Source organism: Cannabis sativa, chromosome 5 (assembly GCF_029168945.1).
Source record: "Cannabis sativa cultivar Pink pepper isolate KNU-18-1 chromosome 5, ASM2916894v1, whole genome shotgun sequence".
Taxonomy (NCBI): Eukaryota; Viridiplantae; Streptophyta; class Magnoliopsida; order Rosales; family Cannabaceae; genus Cannabis; species Cannabis sativa.
In genome coordinates, this window is record NC_083605.1 from 14,796,831 (window position 1) to 14,808,698 (window position 11,868).

The 11,868-nt window shown below is 36.1% G+C and overlaps 1 protein-coding gene across 1 annotated transcript; it reads left to right on the top strand.

Moving 5' to 3' along the window:
• The first annotated feature begins 11,005 nt into the window (after positions 1 to 11,005).
• On the top strand, positions 11,006 to 11,554 carry LOC133038180 (uncharacterized). Its single transcript, XM_061116261.1, has one exon. It carries the CDS (start codon positions 11,006 to 11,008, stop codon positions 11,552 to 11,554), a length of 549 nt encoding a protein of 182 aa, XP_060972244.1.
• The last annotated feature ends 314 nt before the right edge of the window (positions 11,555 to 11,868 follow it).

The following is an 11,868-nucleotide window of genomic DNA, read 5'->3' on the forward strand; positions in this document are numbered from 1 at the left end:
GTTTGTTGTTGATTGTTGGATTTCAGCAAGGATTTCATAGGAGATAATCAATCTAAGGTAAGCTTCAATGAACCCTTCTTAGTTTTTAAGTTTTTAAGTTAGGTTGAAATGGTATTTTGGGGTGTTAGGAGCTGTTAAGGTTTGAATTGCTTAGGGTTCGAATTCTGGAGTTATTTTGAGTTGATTTAAGTCCCTAGCTACTGTTTTTGATGCTTGAGAATGGTTTTAAGCAAGCTTGAGTTTTGAAACTCAAGCTTTGAGCTTTAATGGCATAAATTGAATTATTGGTTTGTTCTGTGATTTGTTGGTTGGAAATGGATGTTTATACATTGTATAGGTATACTGGAGAGTTTGGTAAAGTTTGGGATTGATTTGAATCAAGGGGGATAATTTTTTGGTTTCCTGTGAACGGGGCGGTCGGTTCGTGGTCTGTACCAACCGGTCGACCGGTTGGTGACCCAGAACCGGGATGCCGGTTGGGAACCGGTCTACCTGTTGGGGGATTTTCCAGAACCCTAGTTTTGGCCAATTTTGAGATATTTAGGGTATTGCCATGAGGTTTATCGATAGGGAAACTTTTAGTTTCAAGTTTTAAGTCCCGGAAAGTGATTTAGCGAGTCACTCATCTGTATTACTGTTATTGTGATTAGGACATCCATCTAGCACGTGAATTCCGTTCAGGTCGGCCAGCACACTTGAATTCGGAAAACAGGTAAGAACTGTGTATAATGTATGATGTGATTATCTGAATGTGTGTATATGTGTTTATATATGCATGCTTGAATTATGTTAAACACTACCAACACTTGTATGATTAAGTTATAGAGTGTATTGGTACAGTGATTGTTGTTAATTTGAGTACGATACAGTGATACCAACACAAGCATAGGAAAATGCTAAAGTGTGTGGTACATCACTCAGAGTTACTCAGTGATCGGGATAAACCCTACCAACACTCGTACAGCAAGGTACGATGTGTATGTGGTATAGTGGTTGTACCCTGGTATTGAACGTTCATACTCATCTGATAAGCTCTGTAAATAGGTGTATGGGCGCCTATTTACAGGTCGGAAATTATATGATATGTTATATGCATTTCTTACTGAGTCTGTTGACTCACAGTTTCCGCTTCCATGTGTAGGTAAAGGAAAGGCGAAGGCTGAACAGGAGTGAACCTGAGCTCGGGTGAGATTGTACATGTCAAGCAGCGCGACCGCGAGTGTCTTGGCCTCGGGACATGCAGGTGTTGTATTTTGAAAGTCGCTGTGCGACCCAGAACTTGTATATTTTGAATGTAAAGTTTAAACAGTAAATTTTCAAAAGTTTGAAATCGGGATCCCGGGATTTGTAAATATTATATTATTTTACAAAGTTTAATGTTTAAAGCAAAAATTTTAATTTGACACGTTTTTCGAGAAATTTCTTTGATTAGCAAAGTTTGCACAATAATTGAAAAAGCACTGTAGCGTGCCTTAGCATTAGGGCGTTACAATTAGTCTCAAGTAGATACTAACAAAAAGAAAAGAAAACAAATAATTTATCGTTATTATTATTATTATAAAAAATTAAACGTCTCACACCTTGCTAATGAATGAAGTGTCAATATTAATACAAATTCTAATTTAGGTTCACTGAATAAATTATTACTCCTGCTTGATAGTAAATGTGAGAGCTAAAGTAAGTTATGATATGTGAAAGCTCAAAGTAAATTAGGATTTATTCCACCTAATTTTTTTAAGTTTGTGTTTTTGATAATTTTTTTATTATTTATTTTTTGTATGGCTATTTCTTTATTTTCTCTCTTAGTAGATACTCTTATTAATAGAATTCTAAAAATTTTGTTTTCACAAATTCATTAATAATTATAAATAAAAATATTATTTCTCTCTACTTTTACTACATATTTGAATAAATTCATCTCTTTTTTGACTCTATTTATAGTAGTATATGGTTCAACAGATTTGGTTTTGGATTGAAATTTCTAATCGGAAAAGAGAGCTTAATGATGTTCTTAACTGGATTCAAAAGTCAAAAGCTTTAAGAGGTAAAAGAAGAGTTCTTTTGAGTGTCATTATAGTCACAATTTATCACATTTAGCATGCTAGGAACACTATGCTTTGGTATCTAAAGTTACCTTCTATTAAGGTCACTTTTAATGTATTGTTCATAGTGCTTGTTCTAGATTGAATATTTTTTTTTTTGAAAGAACTAAAAGTTCATTGAAGAAGGTAACTGGGAATGACAATAGGGGATCCCTCTCTTTGAACTACATCAAATTGGTGGCCAGCCATCTTGGCCAACTTAGCCACCCTATCCGCACAAAAATTATCAGTTCTATGGATGAAAACAAAAGTACAGATTCGAACCAACTAGCCAGCTGTCATATCTCCGCCACAAACGGTCTAGCCTTCCAACAAGGAGGGTAATGCTTACTTTGAAGTGCCTGGACCACCAGCAGAGCGTCCGAGGCAATGATGATGGAGGGCAACCCTGCATCACAATAGATTTTCAACGTCTAAAGAATTGCAAGGATCTCTGCTTCCATAGTAGAATCTACCTTGCACTTCTTGGTGAACCATTCTCTAAAAGCCGTATTTCTGTCCAATTTTCCCACCGCAAGACTGGCCACCCCTCCAATCCACGACGCATCAGTAACACAGAACACATTGGCAGAGCTTGGGATCACCTCCCTGCCATGGAATATCGTGGTACCTGACACCGCCTGGTTATCAACAGTAGCACGGATTGATACAAACATTTGGTATCTTGACATGATCATTTTCCTAAGCTGGAGAATATCAGGTTTAATATTACGGAAAAGCAAGGAGTTCCTAGTCTCCCAAATTGATGTAAATAGACAGCCAATAAAGGTAAACAACTTCCACGACTCATCTTGGGAAAGACCCTCATGGAGCTTTAGCACAATATTGATAAGGTCAAGGTCTGACAAGTCGTGGGGCACCACCAAGAAAGGACCAGAGAACCTAAGTGCTTTTTCAAGGGGACACTCCCAAAACAGATGGAAGGAAGATTCCACTTTTGCATTACACAACAGGCATGACTTATCTGGTATGAACACGAGCTTCTCACGAACAGGGAAGGCCCCAATCAAAACTCTCCACACCATAATGGATAACCTGAAGTGCATATTGCAATTCAAGATTAAGCTACAGACCCCGTTTCCTCAATCCCCATCCCACTGAATACACTCCAAATATGCCCTTTTACATGAGAAGCACCCATCCGACACCTTCTTCCATGCCAGAACATCCTTATTATGAGGAGGGAATCTTTATTTTAGCGATTTTTTTCCCTAGATCAGGCCCAAAAATTTTAGAATGCTTAGGCACATTCCACTCTGAGCCATTAATAGACAGATCCACCACTATCCTCGAATCGGGCAATTCGGTCTCACCTTTTACATGACACCCTTGAACTCAAATTACGATAGTCAGGGGATCCAAGGTTGTATCCACGCGTCGATGATGTTTCCATTTCCAGGGATAGATACACATCTTTTTCTAAAGATGTCTCTTGAGTCAAGGATTCCTTTCCACACATAAGAGTCACTCCCATGGGTATTAGTTGCCCAGAAGGAATTATTCTTGCAATATTTGGCAAAAAGGCATTTCACCTAAAGCCTATCATCACCATTGGGCATCTGCCACGCCAGTTTGGATAACAGAGCTTTATTAATATCCTCAAACCTCCTAGATTAAACATTTTGAATATTAAGAATTTGAGTATAAAAGGGAGAGTGGATGGAAGATTTAAAAAAAGCTTTGTAAGTAATTTTATCTTATGTAATTATTTATTTGTGATTAATATAATTTATTGAAAAAGTGTTACTAATTTCTACTTAAATATAATACTTTATTATATATGTTACTGTACTTAATATTTTATGTCTAAACAGATATAAATAGTCGTGAGGGCGCACAACCGTACAAATGTATTGACTAAAATTAGATTCATTTTTATTCTACTACATCTTATTACCTCCACCAAAAAAAAAAAAATTACTGTTATAAAATGAAAGTAAATAAAATACAAATTTATGGCTGTAGAAAAAGAATATCATATATAACATAAATGAATCATTCATTTCATTGTTGATTAGCTTCAAGATAAAAATTTATGCACCTTAATCACACACATTACTAAATTTAACATAGTATCAGAGTAAATTAAAAACTTTTATCTTCGCCTTTGACTTCTATTTGCGAGCTTTCAACTAATGTGTGTCAGTTTCTAGTGTTGAGATCTTTGACCTCTTTCAAAAAATCTATAAATTTTCTGACGTGTACACTACAAATTTCTCGATTTGACTTTGTGAGATTCTTTCAAATGTCACATTCGACATTATTGTCTCTTAATTAGGGGTGTTAATGAAATATCCAATCTAATTCAATCTGCATGATCCAATCCAATCTAATGTGCAAAGTGTGGATATTCGTACCTGTGTAGATTTGATTGGATTGTGAAATATAAAATTCGTACTTGTGCAGATTGGTTGCTGACTTACATGAAAAATAACCGATCTAATCCAATTCATGCCTATATTTAAAATATTATAAATCTATTTTCATAATTTAAAGAAAAAAATAATAATTTAAAAAATTAATACATATGGTACATTGGTATATTGGTACATATATATTTCAAAATTTAACATATTAAATGTATATATTTATATATATTAAAAAATATAATTTAAAACATAAAAAACTTTTCTTTCTATATACAATTTTTTTTTTCTTGGAATTTGTTATTTATTTATTATAACATATTGTTGGAGACATAAAACAATAATAATATATTTTATTTTGTTGTTGGTGTTATATGAATATAATTTATATTTTAATAATTATTAAATAATTTAAAATAAAAAAGTTACCAATCTAAAATAATCGATCCAATTCGTATTATTGTGAATCAGATTTGATTAGATTTGAGCTCTTTTATAGATTGGATTGGATCCAAAATATAAAATATGTACTTAGTGCGGATCGAATGCACTATAACCAAAATAGTACAGCTTGGATTTGATGAATATCTTTACTCTCAATGGTTGTTCATTATACCTACTTTCTAATTAAGCCCAAAAAGGTGTAAGAGAATTAGTCTCAGATCGCTAATGTGTTAAAAATAATACTATATATAAGATCAATGAGCTAGTTTTCTTATCGTCAATTGAATTTAAAATGAAACCTTATGCACTTTACTATACATGATCATCATCTTTATCCTAAATTATAACCAACAAGGATGAAAAGTTGGAGAGATTATCAAATTTTTCACAAAGAGACCATGAATAGGTAATGTAATATTTTCTTATAAATTTTTTTGAATAGTTTAATTAACACTAAAATGATTAATTCCTATAAAATATATGCATGTACCTCGAATTAAAATTGAGGGGTATAATTATTTACTTATAACAGAATGAAGACTCCGAGTCAGAGAGACCTTAGCAAGAATTTATGGCCTTCAAGATTCTTCCCTTTTCACCCAAGTTACCTTCAATTTTTCTCTAAGAATAGAAGGCTACATGTTTTGCTATTCATTGCAGGCATCATTGTTCTCAGCATTATAGACTCCTAGTGCGATTTTTTCGGTGCGATTTTTCTGATGCAATTTTTTTTGTTTGCGATTGTTGCTGGTGTGCGATTTTTTTCTGGTGCAATTTTTTGGTTTGCGATTGTTGCTGGTGTGCAATTTTTTTCTGGTTTGCAAATATAAGTCTTGTCCTTCATGACATGGTGTGAGAGTCTAGGTTTTATAATTTTTTCTGGTTTGCGATTGTTACTGGTGTACGATTTGTTCCTAGTGTGTGATTGTTGCTGGTGTGCGATTTGTTCCTAGTGTGCGGTTGTTTCTAGTTTGGCTTTTCTGGTGTGCATTTGTGTTTCTGGTTTGCGATTGGTCCTGGTTAGGTTTTTTCTGGTTTTGCGATTTTTTTTCTGGTTGCGTTTGTTCCTGGTTTTATGTTTTCGATAGTCGGTTTCAGTCATGGCTTCATCGTCTTCTCTTGTAGACCTTAGCTTGAAGCGTGTGTCGATCATTCCTCTACAGGAGGAGGAAGAGCTTGCAGTCAGTTATGAGGGGCCCCTTATTGATGAGGCTGAGGTAGATACCCGATGGAGTATTGTGGGACGTTTCTTGATGGATACGCCAATTGATTACATGGTGATGCAAAACCTAATGGTTGTGCTTTGGAAGCCTGGTATGGGCATGTATGTGAAGGAGTTAGGAGGTAACAAATATATTTTTCAATTCTATCATGAAACTAACATTCAAAGGGTGATGGATATGAGTCCTTGGACGTTTAAAAATGCTCCTTGCATATTTGAACGGCTGAAACCAGGGGATGTTCCTCGGGAGGTTCCTTTGCATCATCTTTATATATGGGTGCAACTACATGATATTAGGTCGGGCTTCAAAACAGAGCGGGTTGTTTGGGATGCTGGGAAATATATTGGTGGCTTTATTAAGTCTGATGAGAATAATTTTAATGGGTTTTGGAGAGATTATTTACGGGTTCAGGTTCGTTTAAACATTGAAAAACCATTGAAGCACAGAATGAAACTGCAACAGATTGGTGGCGACTGGTTTTGGATTAAGTTTCATTATAAATTTGTGCTAACTTTCTGTTTTATCTGTGGGTGATTGGGCATGCGGATCAGTTTTGTTCTCGATTATTTATTCAACCAACCTCATCAATGGTTAAACCTTATGGCACATTCATGAAGGCAATGTCACGACAAAATCAGTATGCGATAGGGGCTAAATGGCTACGGTCTGGGGCACCTAGCTCATCAAATGTTGGTGGCACGATGGTGGTTGAGGCCAGGCAGTCAGCGATGAGTGCAGGGATGAATTTTCAGGGTTCCGTTGGTGGTGTTAACCTGATTGTCATGAATCATGGAGTGAATCGTGGGCTTATTTTTTCTCCAATAGTTTTGAGCGACAATAATGGGAGTAAAGGATAGGAGGCACTAGGGGATGGTAATTCAAATTTGGAAGAGGACGAAATGGTCTTTTTGGACTCTAAACGTAAACGAACTGATAAGGAAGTTTCTATTAGGCGTGTTGGGCCGAAGGAGGGTGTTGATGTGTGTATGGGGGATGCTCTTGCTACTATTTCAAAAAATGTAAATTTGGCAGGCTCGGGCGAGCGAGCTCGCCAGTCATTATGAGTACTCTAAGTTGGAATTGTCGTGGGCTTGGTAACCCAAGGACTATTCAATTCCTTAAAGATATGATTCATCAAAAGAAGCTCATGTTTATTTTTCTTTGTGAGACGCTATGTTTGAAAGATCGGTTGGAGCTTCTAACATCACAGCTTGGTTATGAGGGTCTTTTTTCGGTTGATGCTGAGGGGAGGGGGTGGATTAGCAATATTATGGAAGGATAAGGATGATGCTGAGATGGTTGGGTATTCCCAAAATCATATAGATATGGTCGTAAGGCATGATAGCTCTCATATCTGGTGCCTTACAGGGTTGTATGGAGAACCTAATCGATTGTTGCGGGGAAATACTTGGAATCTTATGAGGGTGTTGAAGGAAGAAAATGATCTCCCTTGGTGTATTATTGGGGACTTGAATAATGTTCTTAGCCAAGATGATAAAAAAGGTGGTAATCCTTATCCTAATAGGCTTATAGATGGTTTTCAACAAACTATCTCTGATTGTAATCTTGTGGATCTTGAGCTTATGGGTCATTCGTTTACTTGGGAGAAGACTAGGGGCAAAGACAGTTTGTTTCCTACTGCACGGTTGATTAACATGGTCCTTTCCACATCGAATCATTGTCCTCTATTTTTGGATCTATCATTTCGGTTCCAGGCAGCTTCTAGGAGGGTGTTTCGGTTTGAGAATGCTTGGCTACGTGATTCTAATTGATTTGCTATTATCTAAGAGTAATGGGAAGCTTGTGTATCGGGTAACATTATTGACAAAGTGGCGGCTATTTAGGGCCCTGTTGTTGTGTGGGGAAGGAGCTTAACTGATAATTTTAAGGAGAGAATTCAAAGTTGTAAGACCAGAATTGGTCTCCTTAAAGGCCGATTGTATGTGGAGTCTCTTTCTGAATATAAGGAGGCGAGGAAACAACTTACTAAAATTTATCACCAAAAGGAAATCTTTTGGTGGCAAAGATCGAAGCAATTATGGCTTAGGGAGGGTGACCAAAGTGCGAGGTATTTTCACGCTGCTACTAGCTAAAGAAGGAAAGATAATTTCATTCATGAATTAAAAGATGAGACTGGTTCTTGGGTTCAGTGGGGGTCGGTGTTGGAAATATATATTTTACTAGGAACGTAGATCTACTCACAAGTATGTTGATTTAACAACCTAATATTGAACTTCTAAAACGATGAACTAAATACATAAAAGTTAAGAATAACTTACAGTGATGGCAGCGGAATTAAATGTCTCCTTCCACTCAGATCTCTAACTCTTGATTCCTGTCTGTAGCAGAGTATAATCAAGATCTGAGCCCGAAAGTTCTTGAGTTGGATGTGATCCTTCACAGTCTTCCAAACTATGATGAGGTACTGAGTGATGTGTGTGGGCACTTCTCTCTCACTAGGAATTTCGAAATTCTTTCTTGTTTTTCTCTCTTAATTTCGTGTGATACAATATGCATACAAGAGAAGAGAGCAAAGGGCTACTATATATAGGAAAAGGGAAGAGCACAACTTTCCAAATAAGCAGTTTCCTCTTTTACTGTGTAATTGATTAACTGCCTTATTTAGTGTGATCCACCACTTTCCTATTTAGGCTAGGCTTTGATTAGCAATTACATGGCAATTTAAATTGAAAATAATAATTGGGAAACAAGCAAAGGGTGGCCGGCCATGGTGTGTATGGGCCTCACTGGAATTTTGCAGTTTCCTCAATTTTATTTCTATTTCTCCAAAAATGTCATTTTTCCAATTCTAATCTTTTAAATGCCAAAACTAATTATTTAATAACTAAAATAGATTATTAAATAATATTGTCATTTAAAATAATTATTAATTAGACATGCAAAGTCTCTTAATTAATAATTACACCTAGAAACCCTTTTATTTACAATTTCATCCTTAAACTGTGAGAATTCACAAATTAGACATAGTCTAACATTTAGAATTATAATTGATTAATCATAAATCAATTATAGAGTCTTACAAACAATATAGTCTCAACTAGAATGGGGACCATGGATCTATATGCTGAGCTTCTAATAAGTTGAACCGATTTACCAAGTAAATCCGTAACTTATTAATTCCTTGTTGAATCCACTCTTAGAACCTGGAATTGCACTCTCAGACTTATATAGAGCATATTATATGTTTCACGATATCAATATGCTATCTCATTTAACCATTGTTATAATCTTAATGTGATTTAGAGATCCTCTATATAGATGATTTACATCGAGATGGGACCAATTTACCGTTTACACCCCTCAATGTATTTTTCCCCTTTGAACACTTAGTTACCTGTAAATGATGTTTTAGTGATCTAATATATAGTCACTGAAACAAGAGCTCATCCATTTACTTCTATTTAACTAAGCTCAAAAGGAATCATCACTTTACTTCTATACACCAGTAGAAGCTATAGATTTCCATATTTATGTTCAGCACTCCCACTCAGTTATGCTATTATGTTCCCAAAATATATGTATTATCCTGACCCAAAGGTAGGTTTAACTAATAAATCAAAGAACATGAATAGCACTCCTGAGATTGAGCCTAAGCATATCAGGATTTAGATTCTCTTAATCTAAGATCAACTTCTGACATTGACTTGGAAAGATACAATGGTAAGTTTACAATATCTTTGACCAAGTTCAATATCGGTCCAGTCCAATGCATACTCCATACATTCGAAACTAGTATACTTTGCCAATGTTCTGGAAAGAACATAACACTTACTCCAAGTGTAAGTATACTTCATCGCTAATTATCACATAAGTGTAAATCCAAAACACTGATGAACAGGGACCAAATCTTTTGAATCATATAATCACAATCACATTCCACTGTATTGACAATACTGTAATTGTGAATAACTATATGTTCTGGATTTAACTGATTTTGTGCATATATCAAGTATATATATTAAACCATAAACATGTCACATACATGTAATCATAATTCACTTCAAAATTCTAAATTGATAACTAATCAGATTGTAATGGATTTTATTTAGGGCACAAAACCCAACAGTCAGGTCTGTCTCAGGTTATAGTAGACTATTATGCTGATATTTTTCATTCTATGGGGTTGAATTGTGCTGAAGTTCTTGATGTTATACAACAATCCATAACATCTGAGGATAATGTTACTCTTTTACAGCCAGTTTTGGAGGAGGAGATAAGACATGCTGTCTTCCAAATGCACCCTGACAAGTCACCTGGGCCTAATGGATTGACGCATGCTTTCTATCAAAAGCGTTGGCATATTGTGGTTAAAGATATTGTTGAGATGGTTCAGGATTTCTTCCGATCTAAGTCCATGCCTTGGGGTCTAAATGCAACTAGTCTCGTTCACATTTCGAAGAAAAAGTTTCCTTCTGTTATGGGTGATCTGAGGCCTATTGCTCTTTGCAATGTATCTTGTAAAATTATTTTGAAAGTCATGGCTAATCGGCTCATAAACTTATTATCGAAGGTGATCTCGGAGTTTCAGAGTGCGTTTATTCCTGGTAGGCTCATGACTGACAATGTTCTTGTTTCGTTTGAGATATTACATTATCTTAGAAGTAAGAAATAGGGGAAGAATGGTTGTATGGCTCTAAAACTTGATATGAGTAAGGCATATGATAAGATGGAATGGTCTTTCTTACAAGCTATTTTATTACGGATGGGCTTTACGGAGGCTTGGGTTGACATGATCATGGAATGCCTTCGAACGATTTTGTATAATATTATTCATGGTGGAGAAAGTTTGGGTCCTATTGTCCCATCTCGGGGAATCCGTTAGGGAGATCCGTTGTCGCTGTATCTGTTTATGATCTGTGCGGAACGTTTGTCTGCTCTTATTTGGTTGTATGAGGAGAGGAAGTGGCTTCATGGTTGTCGGGTGACTAGGGGGGCTCCTTGTGTTTCCCATATGTTGTTTGATGAGGATAATTTTCTCTATTGTAAGGCAAACAGAGAAGAGGCTCAACGGGTCTTGGAGTTGCTTAATACTTTTGAGAGGGCGTCACATCAGAAGGTGAACCTTAGTAAGTATTCTCTTTTCTTCAGTTTTAATACCGATAGCGGGACTCATGATTCTGTTTTGTCTACTCTTCATATGAGGGCAGCGGATGATCATAGTTTTTATCTTGGGCTGCCTAGTATGGTGGGAAGAAATAATAATGTCACCTTCGACTTTTTAAAAGAGAAGGCGAGGAAGAGAATTCACAATTGGGAAAGTAAGCGCCTGTCTAGAGAGGGTAAGGAAGTGCTTATGAAATCAGTTATTCAATCTTTACCGACTTATGCTATGAGTGTGATCTTGATCACTTTGGAAATTTTCAAAGATGTGGATCGACTTATGGGTAGATATTGGTGACATACGAAGTCTTCACAAGGCCAAGGTATTCAATGGAAGAGTTGGGATAAGCTTTGTCTGCATAACAAAAAAGGGGGGTTGGGTTTTTGAAATCTCAGGGATTTTAATTTAGCTATGTTAGGTAAGCAAGGTTAGAGGATTTTGATGAATAATAGTTCTTTAGTGGCCCAGGTCTTTAAAGCCAGGTATTACCCCATTCCTCGTTCCTTGATGCTGAACTAGGTGCTAATCCAAGCTAGTTTGGCGAAGTGTTCTAGAGGCAAAATCTGTGGTTAAGATGGGTGCGAGATGGCGTGTTGGAGCTAGTTTTTCTA

Bases quoted from the DNA above. Each gene is read 5' to 3' on its own strand.
- LOC133038180 (XM_061116261.1), top strand. From the start codon at position 11,006: ATGATCTGTGCGGAACGTTTGTCTGCTCTTATTTGGTTGTATGAGGAG.